Below are 22563 nucleotides of genomic sequence, written 5' to 3'. Positions count from 1 at the left end.
GCGGCGCTTTTTCTTGCATGTGTAATTTACCATGATAATAAAAATAGTTTTATAAAAACTATAATTAATTATGGTATGAAGCATAAAAACAATTTTCAACCAGCGGTACCCAAATAAGCGGCGCTTTTTCTTGAGTGTGTAATTTTACAAGATAATAAAAATAGTTTTATAAAAACTATTATTAATTATGGATTGAAGCATAAAAATAATTTTCAACCAGCGGTACCCAAATATGCGGCTCTTTTTCTTGCGTGTGTAATTTACCATGATAATAAAAATAGTTTTATAAAAACTATTAATATTTATGGATTGAAGCATAAAAATAATTTTCAACCAGCGGTACCTAAATAGGCGGCTCTTTTTCTTGCGTGTGTAATTTACCGAGATAATAAAAACAGTTTTATAAAACTATTATTAATTATGGAATGAAGCCCAAAAATAATTTTCATTTTAAATATCATTTAAAATGGGTAATAACCTAATCATAATTATCAAATGTGCTTGTAATACAAGCCTTGTATATTGATTATAGGTTTTATCGGAATTTGATTTCTGATGATGGACAGTTCAATGTGGTCTTATCTGAGAACGAAAGTGATAAAGCTGTCTTTTATTAATAATTATCAGGTATACATAACATTTTCATTAGCTTTGTTAATACGTAGTCATGTTCCAAACTCAATCTGTAAGTTTTCTTTCTTTTTTCAACCATGTCAGATCCAGGTTTATTTTTCTACGAGAAATGGATGTCAGCCACTTCCTCAACTCATTAGGTCCATACTCTGACTCATACACAAATTGAAGAGGCAATATGTGTACTTGCACATACCCAGGATTCAAACCTGGGACCCACAAAGCTATAGGCCGACGCTTAAGCCACGCGGTCATTGTGGGAATAGTCTTAGTTCAATAAAAACAAATACGTGTAACTGACAAAGTTAATATGCATCATTTATGTCAGATCATAACAGCTCACTTCCACCCTTCACCACTCTAAAACCTAGCATCCAATTAAATAACATTTTTTTGTATTTTAACTAATCAATATGTACGTTTCTTAAAACTCACAATTTAAAAAAACCGTCGTAAAATGTGCGCTCGTTCAACATCCGTCTTTGATTATTATAGGTATCAGATTTTATCGGTATTTTTATCACTAAAATGTAGTGTGATAAGTTTGTTGAATTTAATAAAAATATTTTTGAATAAATCATACTTTCTATATTTCATTTTTGAAAATCGTGAAATCTCTTTTATTTATATCAAATCTAGCTTAGTATTTAGTAAATTACACACTCAAGAAAAAGCGCCGCTTATTTGGGTACCGCTGGTTAAAAATTGTTTTTGTGCTTCATTCCATAATTAATAATAGTTTTTATAAAACTGTTTTTAAATCTCGGGAAATTACAAACGCAAGAAAAAGAGCCGCCTATTTGGGTACCGCTGGTTTAAAATTATTTTTATGCTTCAATCCATAATTAATAATAGTTTTTATAAAACTATTTTTATTATCATGGTAAATTACACACGCAAGAAAAAGAGCCGCTTATTTGGGTACCGCTGGTTTAAAATTATTTTTATGCTTCAATCCATAATTAATAATAGTTTTTATAAAACTATTTTTATTATCTTGTAAAATTACACACCCAAGAAAAAGCGCCGCCTATTTGGGTACCGCTGGTTGAAAAATATTTTTGTGCTTCATACCATAATTAATAATAGTTTTTATAAAACTATTTTTATTATCTTGGTAAATTACACACTCAAGAAAAAGCGCCGCCTATTTGGATACCGCTGGTTGAAAATTATTTTTGTGCTTCATTCCATAATTAATAATAGTTTTTATAAAACTGTTTTTATTATCTCGGTAAATTACACACGCAAGAAAAAGAGCCGCCTATTTGGGTACCGCTGGTTTAAAATTATTTTTATGCTTCAATCCATAATTAGTAATAGTTTTTATAAAACTATTTTTATTATCATGGTAAATTACACACTCAAGAAAAAGCACCGCCTATTTGGGTACCGCTGGTTGAAAATTATTTTTATGCATCATACCATAATTAATAATAGTTTTTATAAAACTATTTTTATTATCTTGGTAAATTACACATGCAAGAAAAAGAGCCGCCTATTTGGGTACCGCTGGTTGAAAATTATTTTTATGCTTCAATCCATAAATAATAATAGTTTTTATAAAACTATTTTTATTATCTTGTAAAATTACACACTCAAGAAAAAGTGCCGCCTATTTGGGTACCGCTGGTTGAAAATTATTTTTATGCTTCATACCATAATTAATAATAGTTTTTATAAAACTATTTTTATTATCTTGGTAAATTACACACTCAAGAAAAAGCGCCGCCTATTTGGATACCGCTGGTTGAAAATTATTTTTGTGCTTCATTCCATAATTAATAATAGTTTTTATAAAACTGTTTTTATTATCTCGGTAAATTACACACGCAAGAAAAAGAGCCGCCTATTTGGGTACCGCTGGTTTAAATTTATTTTTATGCTTCAATCCATAATTAATAATAGTTTTTATAAAACTATTTTTATTATCATGGTAAATTACACACTCAAGAAAAAGCGCCGCCTATTTGGGTACCGCTGGTTGAAAATTATTTTTATGCTTCATACCATAATTAATAATAGTTTTTATAAAACTATTTTTATTATCTTGGTAAATTACACATGCAAGAAAAAGAGCCGCCTATTTGGGTACCGCTGGTTGAAAATTATTTTTATGCTTCATACCATAATTAATAATAGTTTTTATAAAACTATTTTTATTATCTTGGTATATTACACATGCAAGAAAAAGAGCCGCCTATTTGGGTACCGCTGGTTGAAAAATATTTTTATGCTTCAATCGATAATTAATAATAGTTTTTATAAAACTATTTTTAATATTTTGGTAAATTACACACGCAAGAAAAAGAGCCGCCTATTTGGGTACCGCTGGTTTAAAATTATTTTTATGCTTCAATCCATAATTAATAATAGTTTTTATAAAACTATTTTTATTATCATGGTAAATTACACACGCAAGAAAAAGAGCCGCCTATTTGGGTACCGCTGGTTGAAAATTATTTTTGTGCTTCATTCCATAATTAATAATAGTTTTTATAAAACTGTTTTTATTATCTCGGTAAATTACACACGCAAGAAAAAGAGCCACCTATTTGGGTAAATAGTTTTTATAAAACTATTTTTATTATCATGGTAAATTACACACGAAAGAAAAAGAGCCGCCTATTTGGGTACCGCTGGTTTAAAATTATTTTTATGCTTCAATCCATAATTAATAATAGTTTTTATAAAACTGTTTTTATTATCATGGTAAATTACACACTCTCGAAAAAGCGCCGCCTATTTGCGTACCGCTGGTTGAAAATTATTATTCTTTATATTTTTTTATTTTTCGGGATTTCGGCCTTCGGGATTCCGGCCATTCGGGATTTCGGCCATTCGGGATTTCGGCCGTTCGGGATTTCGTCCATTCGGGATTTCGGCATTCGGGATTTCGGCCTTCGGGATTTCGGCCTTCGGGATTTCGTCCGGCACCCGTATTTTTTGACTATTATCTATTATGGCTGGGTTTCTCAGGGTTTAATTGAATTTTAAAAACTAACCAACACTATCTGTAAATTGTAGTCTTATTTCAATGAAAACAAATATGTATGTCTGAAAAAGTTTAATGTGCACTGTTTATGGCGGATCTTAACAGCCTACCTCCACCCTTCGCCACTGCAACCTATTAGGTCCATACTCTGACTAATACACAAATTGAAAAACAATATGTGTACTTGCCAGACCCAGGCTTCGAACCTGGGACCCACGAGGCTTAAGCCATGAGTGTTTGTATTTATTTAGTACTTAATAAACTATTTTTTTTTTCAACGAATAATTCACACGATTTGACAATGTAACATTCTTTCTGAGGTGTTTTCACTTGAAAATACCTAAGGGAACAAACGGGAACAGACAGTATAATTTTAATAAAATAATAATTTAAAATAATAATAAAAATAAATAATAATTTAAAAAATACCTGGCAGTAGTGAAAGGTGGAGGTAGGCTGTTAAGATCCGCCATAAATGGTGCACATGTTTGTTAGACATGCGTATTTGTTTTTATTGAATAAAGAGTACAATTTACTGATGGTGTTGGTTAGTTTTTAAAAATCAATTAAACCCTGCCCAATCCATGGTATATTTTGGGCGACATGAAAAAATTTTGCACACTTTTTCATTCATACTTATTTGTTTTCGTTGGATTAAGAATACATATTACACATATTGTTGGTTCATTTTTAAATTCATAAAGCCCTGCCTAAATCAAACCAAACTATAATAGATAAAAAAATATTATTCTATCTGTAAAATATGCAAAGTCATGTATGATTTAATTGCATAATTTTAGATATTTTATAGATAGACGAGTATTTTTTGACTATTATCTATTGGTTTTCGCAGGGTTTAATTGAATTTTAAAAACTAACCAACAACATCTGTAAATTGTAGTGTTATTTCAACGAAAACAAATACGTATGACTGACAAAGTTTAGTATGCACTATTTATGGCGGATCCAGCCTACCCCCACCTTTCACCACTGGTACCTGGTATAGGAGTATAGCTATAGAAGTATCTCTTAATATTATCCAATGCCTCATTACTGAGGATGGTGATTCCACCTAGAGCAATTCTGCACTGATCTTGTTGCTTCAGTCGCTTTCTTGATAATGTCGCTCCATTTGGAAGACGCATGCCCTCACAACCTCCTCCCTTCAATGCCACCGGAGATCAGTCTTCTCTTCAGACTGCTCAGATCTCTTACTGTGTACACGAAGAATTGGAGAATACATCTCGCAGTTGGCCGAGAGATGTTCTTTGATGTCGAGCTCTTCCGGTATAGAGACACATACGCTTGGCCATGTACGGTATGCAGAGCATCCTCCGTCAGCATCACACCAATTCTCTTCCTATCAGATTCTCTGAAAGTCCAGGTTTTGACACGGTACAGACAGATTGAAAATATCGGGTTTTTATACTCTTTTCTTATCAGTTTTTGTGATGCTGGGATTTTTCCCTATCTTGGTGATGAAAGTCCTTAATAAAATTAATACAATAGTGAAAGACATAATAATATTATCTCATTAACTTTACTAGTCTGGTAGAGTGGCTACATTATGTAAGAAAGGGATTAATAAAATAATAAATAAAGGGATAGTAGGATTTATGACATAATAAAAGAATGCAAATTATTATCATTATAATAAATACATATTATATAATATGTAATATTACAATGAACGTGTTAATAAACTTGTAGTTATCTGTGGTCTGACCTTTTAAATCTCATAAATAATAATTTAATTTATTTAAAAAAAAAATCGTAACATGCAATTTAATCTTTTATTGTATATAAGAAATATTTACATTTAGATAAGGTAGGTTTTTTTTTATATAAAAATGGTGATTGAGGAAAATGAAAAAAACCTTCTTCTATAGAGACGGAATCTAAACGTATATTGAAGTAACAAAGGACCACTACGCCTTTATTCTATTGCACCCACCAGTGTCGAAGGGTGGAGGTAGGCTGTGAAAATCCGACATAAATAGTTAGTTATACTTATTTGATTTCATTGAACTAAGAGCACAAATTGCTGATGGTTTTTAAAATTCCCTATTAAAAAGTTTTTAACTGTACCATAATAGATAAAAATATTCTTCTATCTATAAAATATCTAAACTCATGTATGATTTAATGGCATAATTTGAGATATTTTATAGATTTTATCTATTTATTATGGCTTAGTTTACGTAGGGTTTAATTGAATTTAAAAAAATAACCAACACCAGCTGCAAATTTGTATTCTTAGTTCAATGAAAACAAATAAGTATTACTGATAAAATTTAATGTCCATGATTTATGTCAGATATCCGCTGCCTAAGTCCACCCTTCGCCACTGGTGGTACCCACGAGTACGAGTAGAATTTTCTATGGCTACCAATTCAAATACAATACAAAAATTGTGTATTCGCCATCAAGTGTTGCAATACAAACAGTTCACTTAACTCCATCTGGTTTTAGTTGAAATTCTTTGTTGTCTCATACGTCCAGAAAATGCGAGAAGTAACATGTTTTTCTTTTTTCTTCTAGATACGGTCGTGAGCAACTTGATTCTGTACAGAACATGTACCGTCACCTACGGCTTCAACGAAACAATTTGTTCGTTGCTGATCTCTTCGAAGGACTCCAATGACACCCGAGAGCTGGAGGAGATCGTGCAGCCCCACGCCACCAAGGTGGTGATGGTGAAGATACTGGTTGAAGGAATATTTCCATCCATCATCAGCTTGTTTCTTGGGCCGTGGTCGGATTTGCACGGCCGGAAGCCTCTCATCGTATCCGCCATGATAGGTAGACATTATTTTCATTCATGACATTGAACTAACTTTCTGAAAGTCCTATAACAATATCAGTATATTCCCCTCTTAATTTAAAATGTCCAATTCGGACAATCACAGAACACTGATTAGTGAGTGATAGTGATTCCCAAACTTTTTCATTTGACGGAACCCTTGAATCATTTTGTACCCTTATTTGAATGACACATATTATGGTAAAGAAAGGTAAGTAGATGCCAGTGACCTACTTAGTCAATGATTAAAACAGACTCAAAATGCCACTCCATGCTATTTTTGTCTCAAATTTTAAATGAATTCAGTACTTACTACATTTTATTGTATGCAGCTATCGTAATTCAATTCTGGTCATATCAAATCAAACACATAAACCAACAATTAACCAATCAGCGCAGCAGGCAAAACTATTGATACTTGACCCGGTATCTAATGTTAAAGGTCTACTATTTGTATACTTTTCTTAATTTGCCAACCTTAACAATACATGTCTATTCTTCAGGTAAGTGCCAAATATTCTGAAATTGTACTTTTTTCTCAAGCTTCTGAGAATTCTTGCGCAACTTGGTTGGGAATCACTGAATTAGTACAAAGATGGTTTTTGAAACAAAAATAACTTTGTTTCAAAATCATTATAATGGAGTTCTACCATGTAAACGACAGTTCAACATAATATAGTACAAAGATAAAGACGAAACCTTCTTTTATAGAGGTCTATTAATCTTCATACAAACTGAGTATCGTGTTTGAGGAGTTAGGAAGGTTGGTGCATAAAAAATGGCTGATGGGGAATACACCAGAAGGCTCCATCTTTTATATACAACATCTTTGGATTAATTATTGTATATTGCAAACTAAAGATGTATAGGTTAGCTACAAGTGACTTCACATTGCAGGTTCATTTGAAGAGGACTTCACAGTTTTAATAAGACATTCCACTATAATTTCAGATTCACCCGATTAGTTAATTACATGATTCTATGTACATTATTGCCAAAGTGGGCCTTGAACACTTAAGTAAATTCATAGGATTGGATAGTGTATAATTAAATTCGACTTCAATTTAAAATTTCGTGCATCTCGCACATACGCAATGTGATTCAGTGACATCTCTTCTAAAATGTCCTCACTTTAACCTTATTACAATTATTAGCAATAAAAAAAATCTGAATATAATATTATGTACCCGAAGCATTGCATTGTCGTGAACTTCTTATTGTAGGTTACCTGTCGTACTTCGCGATACTTATTGGGTATTCTCTATGGAGTACCCTGGAGCCGTGGTGGATCATCACCTCCATCATTCCATTCTCCATGCTGGGAGGGTTCAGCTCGCTGATAACAGGAACGTTCTGCTACATCAGTGATATTACCGAGAAATCCAACCGTTCCTTCAGGTAAGCTTTCATTGGATTTAAGGGAATAAAAAAAAGTAATTAGTATAGTAATGTTTTTGTGTAAATGTGACGGTACAGTACACCCTCAGTAATCTGCCGCTCGATTATCCGACAACTACTATAATCCGCCGTTATTTTTACTAGTTGAAAGCACAAAATCAAGCTCTATAATTCACCAGTATTTGATTGTCAAATTCAGTAGTCCGCCGCGTAAAAGTATATAACGCAGATGAGACGGGTTTATTTTGGAAACTTCTCCTTCTTAAACGTACGTTCATCGCGAAGAAAGTAATGTACCAGGGAGGAAAGTGCCCAAGGACCGCATCACAATTATGCCATGCTCCAATGCAACCGGGACACACAAACTAAAGCTTTTGGTCATAAAGAAAGAAAGAAATCCTAAGCCATTCAAGAATATCTGCCTCACTGAACAACTGGTTGTGTCAAGTGATTTACCGTTTAATATTTAGTTAATAAACTTAGTTTACAAATATGTATAATTTAGTAAATACTTGATTTTGATTATAAATAAAACCGTAATTTGCTAGTACAAAATTCTCAAAAAAACTGTTTTTACGAAATACTTGTTTTAATTTTTACCATATTTTGTATGTATGCACTATAATCTGCCGCTTTCACTAGTTGGACACTTGTGACCGGTGTTGGACCGGTGGCGGATTACTGAGAGAGTACTGTAATGTTCATATAATAAAATTGGAGACCGTATAGTATACGGTCATCTCTTTCTGATACGAAAGCTCACGGCAAACCGTGCCACAGTGAAATGTTTTGCGTACAATCTACATGTAACCACATAACTGACGTCATATGATATCTGAAATATGGAAAATTTTCATTACAATTTATATCTCATTATTTATATAATGTACCTTATTAACTTCTTATAAATTACCAATAACAATTCAATGACCACTCTGGGATTGATGACATCAATTTTTAATTGCCATTTTTTATTTATACTAAGCTTTTATCTGCTTGCACACACTATGAATAATATTAATATGTTCTCAAACAAAGGTCACATTGCATTTGGAGACTGGCAGTGATTCACTGCATATAAAAAATAGTTACAACACGTGTTTGCTGACATAGTAAGCCTTATCAAGTATGTATACATTGTATCAAATCCACATGTCTATGTTTACGTAATAATAATCATGAAATAATTTTTATATGTGGTTAAAATGAAGTCATAAATTTAATTTTATAAAACTATCTTGGATTACACAACCGAAAAAATGCTGAATCTCTGTTTTTTTATATCGATACTTGTAGGGTTATGCCAGAGCCCCTACTATCCCTTTGCTACACGTGCAAAACAATCCAATGTTGCAGCTCCATTATCTCAGAAAGTAGATCAACGACACATGTTTTTTATACAAATAAATTAAAATAATTATACAATTATACTGTACAACGTAATTGGACACGACGTGTATATAGAAGTCGTATTTTGGATTAAAACACTATGTTCCCTATCTACTTGTGTCACGGTGCGAACATATTTCCATTAGATAGTGTCGTATCTTAAGACTATATTATTATATTATCACCGGCCTTCTTGCGCTCTTAGGCGGAGATGGCAGACCGTGATAATGTCATGGCCAAGAAGCGGGGGTGGGGGATAGAAACGCACGGTGTATTTTGTCAAGGCTGGTATATTTTAAGTCGTTGATGCAGGGTATTGTCGTTGGCGGTCGGTTGGTAATTGGCGCTTTGGCGAGCTGCGGACGTGGTGTCGCGGGCTTGGCTGCTGGGGCTTCGCATCCGAGGCGAGAGAGGATCGGGGCTTGCGGCTTGGCGTGCTGCCGATGTGGTCCTTTGTTTCCTGGAGATGCTTGAGAAGTCTGCCGACGCGGTCCTTTTGGCGGGAGATGTATCTTGGCTTCGCGTCCGAGGCGAGCAGAGACGATGCTGGCTGTCCGGCGGCCAATCGAAGAGAGAGATTTGGCGGTCGATGCTGTTCGTTCGGCGTCAGGGGAAAGAGAGCGAGATTTTTCGCGCGCGTCCAACTGTCAGGCGGCGTCATGTTCGTCCGTCGGTCGGGAACCTCCCTGTTTTACCGACGGATTGACTAGTGGTGGCGCGAGTGGCCGTTTTCGACAGACCGCGTCTTTTGGCGGGAGCGCTGACGAATTTGAATTTTTGAGGAGGCGGGCTCTTCTTGGCCGAGGGTTGCGAGAACCGCGAAGAGTGGATGTAGGCTGTGATGTAATGGGAAAGTTGATGGTTTGGTCCGCTCTTTGAGGCGGTCTTCTGTGGGAGACTTCCATCTGGTATCAATATCTAAATCGAAAATTTAAAAAATATTTTTTTTAATATGACGTATCATATCACTAACATGTATTAGCTAACACAGTGGTTTCCAAACTTTGAGTTACGACGCCTCCCTTTTGAAAAAATCTAATCTTGGCGCCTCCCCCCCTTTATTTCATTAAATAATACAGATACCTTTTTAAATATTCAAAAATGTACTAATACAAAAAATGAAAAAAATACTTAACTATAAAAATAAACAAAGTTTTACAATTATAATCATTTTTAAATTAATTTGTTTTTCATGCAATGGATGTGCTTTTTTATTAGCACAAAGTGCTCTTTTTCTACTAAACAGGATCGATATTATTTGAATATTATTGCTGCTAATGAAGAAAATCCCGTTGCGCATAAATATGATGTTGCGAATGGTAGCAGTACTTTACTTACAACTTTCATTGCTTTTCTTGACAAAGTATTATATTATTCTTCACTTCGATTCAACCAAAATTGAACTAGGGTTTTTGTTTCAATGAATTATCAAATGATAATTCTATCAATTTTTCTTTTTCAATAGTAGTCAATCCGAATTCATCATCGTTCATAGACGAAATGGATTCTATATCCACGCGAACTTTGTAAAATCGAGATCTAATAAATAAATATTGTGAAAAGTGCATTAGCAAGCTATCCAAGGGCTCAGTAAGTAGTTTATAACTAGTGGCCGTTTTATAAACTATGCACTTGCAAACTGCAAATCTGTGGCTACATTTGTGTTAAACTTCTCGCGCCTCCCTTTCCAACACTCCGCGCCTCCCTGTTTGGAAATCGCTGAGCTAACATGTGTTGTGTTAATATCTCGAGAAAAGAGAATCTCGTTTTTTTATTATTTCTCGAGAAAATTTGAGAAGAGAATTTCTCGATCACAACATCTAGTCCTACGTGTGTCTTGGGTGCTGCTGCTTGGTGGTATTTAACCAGCAAATCTCCATAATACAGAGTGCCATATCTGGCCAACTTGCATCACAACTAATTGCATTATTGACTCATAGATAACTTTGTTTGTGTGTTAGAATCAAGCAAACAATATTTACCGACTGTGAAATCTGTGTTACAATTACCTCTTTGTGCATCATCATTAGATGTATGACCGCAATTCGGTCTTATCTCATGTTATGATTTATATGATAGAGATATGCCCCAAAAATAGTTGTAAAATCAGGTTATCAGCAGTGTAATTGCATAGGAGTTTGTCAAGCCTTGTCAGAAGTAAGATGACATTGCAAAGTATGATAATTAAAGTATTGAGGATTGAATGAATACAAGTGAATCGGCGTTAAATTAAAGTTAAATATAATATGATTGTAAATAAAATTCTACATACTATACTGTTTTGAACATTCTGTGAATTGTTACTATTTTATGAAAAAATATGGATATATCTTTATGTTTTAGAATTTGAAGTCAAGCCAAATCATTCAAATTATTTACGGTTGCTATAAAAATGACATTATGATTATATATACCGTATTCATGGGATATACTCAAATATTGGGAATAAAATGGTTATCAAGTTTCATACAAAACAATTACATTTGAATCTTTTTTCACGCATATAGGTAATAGGTATGCTTTTAACTATTTTTGAAGTTATACTTCCTTAGGCGCGTTTGGAAAAACAGATCAGAGTGTATTTTTGGCGTGTGGCGCGTGCAAATGTAACGCATTAATTTGGCGTGGGACGGAAGTATTGCCCGGCAACATAATTTATTTTGCACAGCGACGTTCGGCTGTTCCAAATAATGTTGCAACTTTTATTATGATTATTCATTAAGATTTGAGTCTATATTTATGTATTATTTATGAGTAAAATTATATATCAATAAATAAATAAATTTTGTGAATGTTGAGTTGGTAAATAATTCAAACAATGGTATGTTGTAAATTTACAATATATACACAAAAATACATATTTTTACAGTTTAGGATAATATTTGTCGCATATCCCATGTCAATTTATTTATTAGCGGCAATGACATTATTAATGGGCAACGCACTCAATACAGTAGCTAGCAAGTAAATTCGCTCATAGTGACATTCGCACATGTATAGGTAGGCGTCACGCAATTTTCATTATGCGATATCACGCATCGGGAATTTATAGCAATATCACCTTTATTGTAATGGCGTTAGAACAGTGTTTCTAGTGTCAATGTTCATTTGAGCGAAACCGTTCGAACCGAACCATTCGGCTGACTCGACAAAAAGCATTGGGAATTTATAGCAATATCACCTTTATTGTAATGGCGTTAGAAAAGATTATGCCATTCGGCAGACCCGACAAAAAAGTCCATATTAATGTCATTGATTAGCGGTTTATAATAATTGAAGACAATAATAATTATACATATATACTTTATATATTTTTTATAAACTATATAATGTTTGTGGACGTGTTAAATATGTTAAATTTATAATTGTATATATTATCATGTTTCTTTAACATTTACATAATATACACATGCTGTCTTTTCTACTTTCTTGTTATTATTAGTATTATTATTTTTATAATTTTGTATTATGGCGCATTGGCCAATCGCTGTAATGCTGTAATACTCTTTTTTCTAAATAAATAAATAAAAAACTATCGTCAGCACTAGGGATCCCGAGCTATTTTCGATACCTATGAATCCTGGGATTGATAAACATAATCCCGGGATTTCGGGATTGATTTTTTTGTCAATTTTTATGGAAAATAAAATAAAAGCGAAAATATAACAGAAAAAATACTTTTAATAAAAAATAACTACATTAGAAATAAACTGAGTTTGAATGAAGTTTGATTTATACCCATGTGTATTGTCCGGCTACTTCATCTTGGCTACGTGGCAAAACTGTGAACTACAATCCCCTTCAGTACGGCTAATCGAACTTCCGGTTTCAAATAAGGAACGCCCCCAAATTATTCATTACATTTTTGACACTCGTATTGGACGCATCTATCAATTTACGTAATTTAAAGCTTTTTATATTCAAAAGATATCTAAAACAATACGAAGTGATGTTCGAATTATTTTTAGTATACTTTTGATTTATTGAGAAGAAGAAAAAGAGTCACATTTAAAAGGCGAGCCTGTGCAATACTTAAACAAGCCCATATCACGGGTGGCGGCCATGTCAGATGTGTCAAAATTCTGTGTTGTAATACTAGAAATATTTCCCCAAATACTGGGAATTATGTTTGTATATTATATAGTTTTGTGTATCGTAATCTGTTTTATTAATATTTTTAGACGTATGATAATTAAATATAAATGAGCATTTAAGTACACTGGCAGTGTATCTAATAATAAATTAATAGTATAATATAATAGTAACAATTAAGAGGTGAAATTATTTGAAATAATTTTCCTATTGATACTTATCGATATCGATGCCGCCTATTTGACGCTTGCATTCTGACGGTGCTGCTTTACGGTAGCAAATTATGACACCTTACAAAGGCTCAGAGCAACCGTATACTGAGCTTCGAAAACAGATGTTTGCGACGAATACTGGGTGTGCGATGGTATGACTTTAGGAGCAACGAGGAGATAAGAGAATGCACCAAGCAGCCTCTCATCACGCTGAAAGTGAAGAGGCGACGTTGGACCTGGCTTGGCCACGTGCTGCGAATGCCAGAAGAGAACTTCAACCTGGCTTGCCTGTTCTTCAAGCCGACCGGATTCCGGCGTCCTGGAAGGCCGCTAAATACAATCTACAGAGTGTATACGGCGGAGCTACGGGATGCTGGTTTGACCTGGAACGAAGCAAGAAGACTGGCGAGCGACAGGGATTCTTGGAGGCGCCGCGTGGTGTCCATATGCTCCAGTTAAGGGGCGGATATGGCAAAAGAAGAAAGAAGACTTATCGAACAATAATTAGACTTATAAATTAATTACCTACTGAGAATAGAATTGATATAAATTAAAAACCTAATTTCGCGGGATTTGTTTTCTCAAAGACTGACAACACTGAGAAATATTCTATACGCGACAAGGGCGACTTCCTGTTGTCGCCTAAATAATGTTGTCGTACAGTAGGTAGCCGATTCATTTTATTTTTTCACATAAATTATTAAAAATGAGAAAGATTGGAAATAAACAATGCTTCGCACTTTTAACAAAGTAATTCCACCATGATATCATACGTTTTCCGGCAGTTTCATATTTGGCTGACTAATTAGATTTATGAAGCGGAAAGGCCATAAGTACGCATGATTATTTGCTTTACTATTTTAAATCTCGCCAATCCATTCATTATGTCTTTACATTATTATTTATATTACAATATTATTTACTCCATTAAACTTGTGTATTTCCAAGGTTGAACGTAGGTATACAATATAAATGTCTTAAATAGAATACATTATACTAGATTTATTTTTGACCAATTTTATCAATGTTATTTATTTTGTAAATATAAAAATTTTATATTAACAATGGAAAAAAATGCCAATCCCGGGACCAGTCCCGGGATCCCGGGATTGTCAAATTGTAATCCCGAAATCCCGGGATCAGAATTTTGGCTCGGGATTGGATTCCATAGTCAGCACAACACTTTAGATGCCTAAAATAATAATTATTAATATCACTTTTTAATATTATTATATTAGCCATCATCCAATTTTGACCAATATTAAGATTCGTATACTTATATAAATATTAGAAACAAAGTTCCCAGCCATACAATGTACCTAATACCTAGTATATTTTTAATCTTAACTCTAAACCGTTTTTATATTATTTTGTAAAAATATGTCCAGCGCATCCTACGCCCCCCCTCCTTTCGGAGGTTACAACGTGTACCTAAAAAGGTTCGCCATCCCTGGCCTAGCTAATCTAATGTGACTCTTGTTACAGATCTCATACTGTCAACTTATGTATGTTAAATACCTGTTTGTACAATTGTCTAATAAATGAATCCAATAAAGTATTTTAATAAGATCAAATCGTTAATTACTAATTTTGGACTAATTATAGCAGCCTGGTCAAACCGTGCTATAACATGTACTCTAGAACATTCCTAGGTTGGTATTAAAACACCGACTAAACATTGATAGAAAGTTATTATTAACTTAGTTTTTTCGATTAATAAACTTGGATTTAAATTAAATCCACTGACTTGACAAGTATCTAAAATATAGAACATACTTAATTTGAAAACACCTCAAATATATACCTACCAGGACTGGACTCAAAACCGCATTCACTGGATTTGTGCCAATGTGGCACACCATATGGCACAAATGGTTCTTGTTGACCACATTCTTAAATCGTGTGAATCTTTCTTTTATAAGCTATTCTTTGACTAAAAGAATAGTTTATCTAAATATTGGTTTATTTTATTTAAAACAGGATGGGTTTGCTGGAGGGGGTCCTGTTGGTCGGTATACTGATTGGGTCGATGTGCAGTTCTTATGCGTTCCGGGCTCTGGGCTACACCTGGTTGTTTACCGTGTGCGCTGTTATCATCACTTTGGGCATCTTCTACAGTGCATTCTTCTTTGAGGAGTCTATCCAGCAACTGCCTCCCGTGGTATGATCTTGATATCATCATAATATAAAAAATTTCATGTCACTCCTTCTATTATACTACTGTAAGACAAAAAAAATCCCACCCCCCCTCTACTCAATTAAAATTTGAAATCTTATACTATGACTATCTCTTTTCCACATGACATAGCCCCTTTTCTACCCCCACTACACAGTATTGACAATAATTATAACATTACATTGATAAAGTTAATGAAGAAATTTAACATAAATTAATTTCATATTTCAGGCTGACCGTCGAGGCTTTTTGGACCCAACTCTGGTGACCGAAATGATGAAGACGTGCTTCAAGGAACGGCCTAACCACTGCCGAGCGATACTCTGGCTGACCATGATGGCTTCCAGCTTCGGCATCTTTGTCTTGCAGGGAGACGCTACCGTCAGTTACCTTTTCACCAGAGAAAAGCTGGAGTGGAAGCTGACCGAGTACTCAATGTACAGCGCATTTAGTATTGTCACAACGATCGTCGGGATCTTGACGGCGTCTGTGCTCCTGCAGAAATTTTTGCACTTCCGGGACTCAGTTATCTCCATGATGGCATTCTTTTCGTCGGCTGCGCGTTCGCTGATCGTTTCGTACTCTTTCAAGACGTGGCACATGTATTTGGGTATGTCTGATTAATTTTGTTAATATTCTCATTACTCAAGCAGCATCGAATACTTGAGTCTCACTGATTTACGTGAACAAACGTCAACTAGCGATTACACACAACATAACAGATTGAGATACTAATTTGATCATCTCAACGTCAATACATGCCAAAAAAACATCACAATTGTTTAGCCAGCCACCGAGATGTTGAAACTTCCATAGAGATAGAGCCTAAATGTATGAAATTGATACAAAAAAAACCTTCAGTCTACTGATTAAGTTAATTACAAGGATCATTTGAAGAGAACTTCACACTTCTACTGTGACATTTCCACTATAATTTCAGATTCACCCAATTAGTTAATTACATACCTGATTCTATTTGAAAATATTGTCAAAATAATCATTGAATACTTAAATTCATCGGAGTGTATAATTAAATTGACTTCAATTTGACATTTCACACATCTCCTATATGATCTATATTGTCATATCAAAGCAACAGACTTCAAATCAGAATGCGGCCCGCCATTTTGTTTTAAGGGTTGCCAACAGAAGTAGAAAATAATCAACTTGTTACCAAAACGGTTACATGTAAATTGTACGTAAAAGGTTTCACCGTGAGCTTTCTTATCGGAAAGAGTTGACCGTATACTATACGGTCTCCAATTTTATTAGATTCAATATGAACATTAATTTAATTTTCATAGCTGATTATGGAAAAATTCATGGATTTAAGAATGAAAACCTAACCTAACAAATAATCCAGCATATCGGCTATTTGCAAAGTTTGCTGGCAAAGAACCATATTTTATTTAGACATGAATTTTATGTCAGTACTACATATGACCCAAAGAGGTTAGACGGTCTTTAATATACGGCCATATATTTCCGATACAACATTTCACGGTGAAGTGTGATACGGCGAACTGCATTCGTACAAGTTTCTGGACATGTACAAAATCGTTTGATTCGAAAATCAAGCTGCCTTCAAAATTCCAAATACAGAATGTGTATGACTTCTTTTCTTTCATATTGTTTTAAATGAAATATCACCACAAACTATTGTAGATTGTAATTGGATAAGTGTTGCTGTGGGTCTATTCTATGCTTATCGACCGCTAAAGTGATAAAGTGAAAAATATTATCAAACTTAGGGTAGGTTTGTATCAAAATATTAGCACTTATTGTAACAATTACACGAACTTGGTTTTTATTGTTGCAATAAGTGCTATATTTTAACAGCACCTATCTTGCTGCTGTTAAAATATCGCACTTATTGCAACAATAAAAACCGGCTTCGTGTAATTGTTACAATAAGTGCTAATATTTTGATACAAACCTACCCTAAGTTTGATACTATTTATCAATTTAGTGTTCGATAAGTATAGAATAGACCCACTGATTGTATTTACTAGCCTATTAATATATAGTGTGAAAACATCTTGGCTACGTGTTAAAACTGTGAACTAACATGCTCCGCCCATTTTTAACCGCACTTCCATTATAAACTAACAAGCTCCTCCCATTTAGTAGACAATATCGTCTAGAAGCGTAGCCAAGAAGATGTTTTCGCACATTAGTTCATAGTATTACTGTCTGTTGCGTGACAGGGTATCTATTGCAAGTAAAGGCCAATTTATTAGTGAGTAACTTATTGCAGGCGCTGGAGTATCGAGCTTAAGAGCTGTGGCTGGTCCAATGAACCGCGCCATCTTGTCCAAGCTGGTTCCTCACGAAGATGTTGGCAAAGTATTGTCTCTGACCACTTCTCTGGAGACCATAGTCCCGCTGGCGTCTTCTCCCCTGTACAGCATGCTGTACCATTACACTCTCACATCATTTCCGGGAGCCTTCAATATCCTCACAGCTTGTGTTTACTTCCTTTGCTTCGTATTGATGGGGTAAGTGGTTTTTTTCTGAATTAATTTCATTAGCAGTTTGTTTTACCAATTTTTTAGGGGGAGATAACTTGAAGACTATTAAATAAAGACGTTGAAGAAAACCTTTACTACTAGAGCCTAAATATAATATAAAAGTGAAGCAGAAAAAAGTCTCATGACCCTCTGATTAAATTAGCGGCGAGTCATTTTACATCACCAGCATATGTCAGAAACTGCAAGAAATTTCTACAGAAGCCAATTTCACCTGAAGGGTGGAGGTAGGCTGTGGAGATCTGTCAAAAATAGTGCACACTTTGTCAGTCGTGCGTCATTTATTTGTTTTCATTGAACTAAGAATACAAATTGCAGATGATAAACTAACTTGGTTTTTAAAATTCAATTAAACCCTACCAAAACCAAACTATAATAGATAGAATATTATCTAAAATTGTGTATGTACCTAATTTAAGATATTTTATAGATAGAAGAATGTTTTTTATTTAGTATGGCATTGTTTAATTTAATTTTTCAAACTAACCAACACATGCAATGAAAACAAATAAGTATGATTGACAGCTAACCTTTGCCACTGCTGCTCATTCGACGGCTTGACACAACCACAAATCGCAGGAAGTAGCAGTCGAGGTAATATTTGCGAGACCATTCGGACATGAGGATATTTCGTAGGAGGTTGCGAGGGTGTCGTGTCCACGTTGTGATCAAAAGATATGGGGGTCCATGTCCGAACTGGACTCTCATTCATCTAGATCAGCGTTTCCCAACCTTTTTTGGCTCGCGTACCACTTGGTAGTACATCACGCTTAATTGTACCACTTCGTAAAAATGATTGTATTTCGAGAAATTTGTTATTCTATTTGCATTATAAATTTTATAGGGTGACTATTTCCCAGAACCCAATTTATTTAAGTTTAAAAAAAATCTCAATTTTTGTCGAAATTCAAAACCAGGACATTTAAAGAAGTTTTTTTTTTAACAACTAATTTTTTACAAATTTACAGCAACGCCGCAGGCGAAATTTTTGTTTTAAATATAATAATATTAATGAAAATGTATTTAAAAATATTTTATTATCGAAAATAATAGTTATGAAAGTGTTGCTTAAGATTATAATACATTGTTATCAAGTTATAAGTTTAATTTTTAAACAAATTTTACGAAAATATAAGCACTATAATATAAGCAAAATAAATTTAATCAGATCCTTGTGCTTGTACTGTACATATTAACAACTGTACTGTATATTATTAATTAAAATTATGAATTATAGAAAAAATACAATAGTTTAAATGTTATTTTTATGACTGTTTTTTTTTTACTTTTTATGTCCGCCATTACTGTTTATTTTTCGCGTACCACCAACTATCCACTCGCGTACCACCGGTGGTACGCGTACCGCTGATCTAGATTATACTACATTCTGCGATTTGCGATTGCGTCTCTGTACTCTAGGTTTAATATGATAAAATAATATGGTTATTTTGTTGCAGTATCGTGGACTTTTTGATAACCAGACATCCTGTAACTGATTATTCACTGATGGCGAACGAGTGAGATCGTCATATGATTTCCTGTCTCGCACTATTTATCTGAATTTCAAAAGAGAAATGAACAAAAAATATATACATACTTACTTATTTTATAGAATGATTATGGAATGGATCTCGCATATGATTATAGTTAATTTATACCTATTAGTTTAGGCATTCCACAACCTCTTAACAGTTCAAAACATATATATACATACACTTAAGAAGATCTATAATGTGTTACATAAATATATACATTTTGATAGAAGATTTACTATTTAATTATAGTTTGTACGAATAGCCACAACGCATCGACCATTTTCGGAAATGGAGGAGTCGTCGGTAATCTTCGGCTTTGGCGGGTGAATCAAAAAATGTGAGGGGAAAGTAAGAAACAGGAGATATTCGTACACAAAAATATTTCAATAAGAAAAACTATATATAAATTATATTCACCTTTATTAATTAATCAATTAGCTTCATATTTTCACAAAATGTATACATAATTGTTAATATAACATTATCAGTTGCAATGAAATAAATCAACACTGATGGTTTGCACTTACATAAACTTTATTCCATCTAACACGCGCACATAATAGTGCCTGTACACGTGCATGGATTTACTGGCAGCAATAGTGTGTATTTTAAACTAATGTGACATAACTGTTTATATGTAAAAGTGCTGACTGTCTCTCCAATTTCAAGCGAGACGTGATATTGTAATTTTTATGGTACTATTTGACAAGTCATAAAAATCGGCTGCGGTGTAGTTCGTTTTTTTGCCAGTATGTTCGCCATTATCGTTCTACTCTGCAGGCGCAGATCGAAAAAATCCCAACTGTCGCATGAAAATTCTGAAGCTTCCAAATCTTTTTGATTCAATTCAATCTTGCAACTGCTTTTGTCTTTGATTTTAATTAATATGTATAATATCTTTCTACCAAGAATCGACAGTTCAGTGATATAATATACATTCTTTTAAAATATTTTGTATCAAATATACACTTTATAGGAAGGGTGTACCCTATTGTCCCCTTCCTTGTCATGCTGACCCGCCCGCCAATGCTGAAGATTGTCGTACTTAGCCGATGCGACTCAACTAAACAATTCCGTTCTACTGAATGTAATACTATATTATTAGTTACAATTACATTGTAATAATGTCAATTGTAATTTAGTTTGTGTCATTGTTTTGGTGGTTTTGTCAAAACAAAGGAATAAAATTATTTATTGCACCAAATCGTGCCTGCTGAGCTGTGCCTGAATAAATTTTATATTGTATTGTGTACGTTTTATAATCGAATATTTAGTATTACTAAATAAATTATAATTTAATGTGTAAATTTAATTAAAAAATACTAACTATGTATATTTCTTCATTAATTAAACTAATTAACTCAGTGATTGGATTAGTCACAATCAACATACTTCAACAATCAATAAATTTATTATTAATTTAGAATAATAATGCTTCGTACTAATATGTAGGTAATGAAACTTACAAATTCTGATAGTGATATTGTAATAATAATTGTATTGTACACCGAGTCGAATATTCAATAAAATATTATTGTCTTTAATGATTATCAAAAAATTGTATTGCCATTACTAACTTATTACAATAGATTAATGTTGTAACATTATATCCGTCCGTTTTTTACACAAAATTTGTATAAATCTATAGAAATTATTTTTTAATATTATTTTTTTATCTATCTATAATTAATTGGTGACAGTGCCCACTGTTTACTTTACTTATGTAATATTCGGGACTTTATAATTTGTATTCATGTGAGATTAGGTTCATAAAGTAACAGCAAATTGGCAGACGTCGATGGCATTGCGCAAGCAATATTCTACGGTGGGCATGTCTAACTTCAAAAAGGCAGTGATCTACCCAAAGCCAAACAAAAACGAGCCATAAGTGCGAGTGAGAAAGCATTCGGCACGCTTATATCTCTGCAGTGTGCGTTAGAGTAAGATAGAATTTCTATTGCTGAATTAAATATTTTTTGTAAACGTCGCCAGTGATTGAATGATTACATTCATTTAAAAACTGCTAGCATGTGTTGCTGAAATTTATTGTTTTTGTAGTAAATTTTTAATTAAATAAAAATTAAAAATTTAATTTGGTAGAAAATGTGGTTTACTATGTTGTGTTTAAATTTGGTAGCCGTACTAAGAAGTAACATGATGGTATAACGTTTTATAGTTAAGTTAATAATAAAATTTAGGTTCTACTGTGCATTATACGCAAGAAACACGGCTTTGTTTTGCCGAACAATAGCCACTCTTTTTATATTACACCATTTCAAAGAAATACTCAACGTCCCATTTGTTGTGAAAATGTTATGTTTTGGTCATCTTTTGGGCAAACTACGCCTCAGTTAAGAATGTGGGAATTCACATGTTCTCTTTGTCTCTCACTTCTGCGGCAGGCTATTAATTTAAAAACGACTTCCAACGTTATCATGTCATATTACAACTGAATGTACACGACTCAATTCCTACAGTGCAATCGACGTGTTGGACATGCCTCCTGTACGGTACCGGCTGAAAATTATACCCTGTGACGATCCACCTGTTATTTTCAATATTCCTTTTTAATACAAAGATGGCGAAAAATAACTTTTTGTCGTTAAAGTGTTATGTAGTTGGAATAAGTCTACAAATATAATTTAGTGGCTGCTTTTTGATACATATCATGCATACCATCTAATTGTTTATAATAATATCTATTTAAAATCATTAACACGTCATGACATTCGAATTCAAATTTAAACTAAAAATTTAATTTTTAACCACAGAGTTTGATATTAAGCTTGATGCAATCAATAT

General features: G+C 33.6%; 1 protein-coding gene across 1 annotated transcript in view; it reads left to right on the top strand.

Moving 5' to 3' along the window:
- The window catches only part of LOC147074710 (putative peptidoglycan muropeptide transporter SLC46), a 33709-nt gene extending 12778 nt beyond the window's left edge, over positions 1–20931 (top strand). The window contains exons 2-7 of the mRNA XM_085943484.1: positions 6170–6430; positions 7655–7829; positions 15503–15683; positions 15930–16308; positions 17956–18196; positions 19684–20931. Of these exons, the coding sequence (XP_085799610.1) occupies positions 6170–6430; positions 7655–7829; positions 15503–15683; positions 15930–16308; positions 17956–18196; positions 19684–19747 (1301 nt within the window). The 3' untranslated portion in view covers positions 19748–20931. The remainder of the gene's footprint in view (positions 1–6169; positions 6431–7654; positions 7830–15502; positions 15684–15929; positions 16309–17955; positions 18197–19683) is intronic.
- Positions 20932–22563: the final 1632 nt, after the last annotated feature.

This window comes from Rhyacophila brunnea, unplaced genomic scaffold (genome assembly GCF_057557595.1).
Source record: "Rhyacophila brunnea isolate RB1 unplaced genomic scaffold, BYU_Rbru_1.0 scaffold_16, whole genome shotgun sequence".
NCBI lineage: Eukaryota > Metazoa > Arthropoda > Insecta > Trichoptera > Rhyacophilidae > Rhyacophila > Rhyacophila brunnea.
The sequence above is the reverse complement of the archived record's forward strand: the minus strand, read 5'-3'. Positions and strand labels throughout refer to the sequence as shown.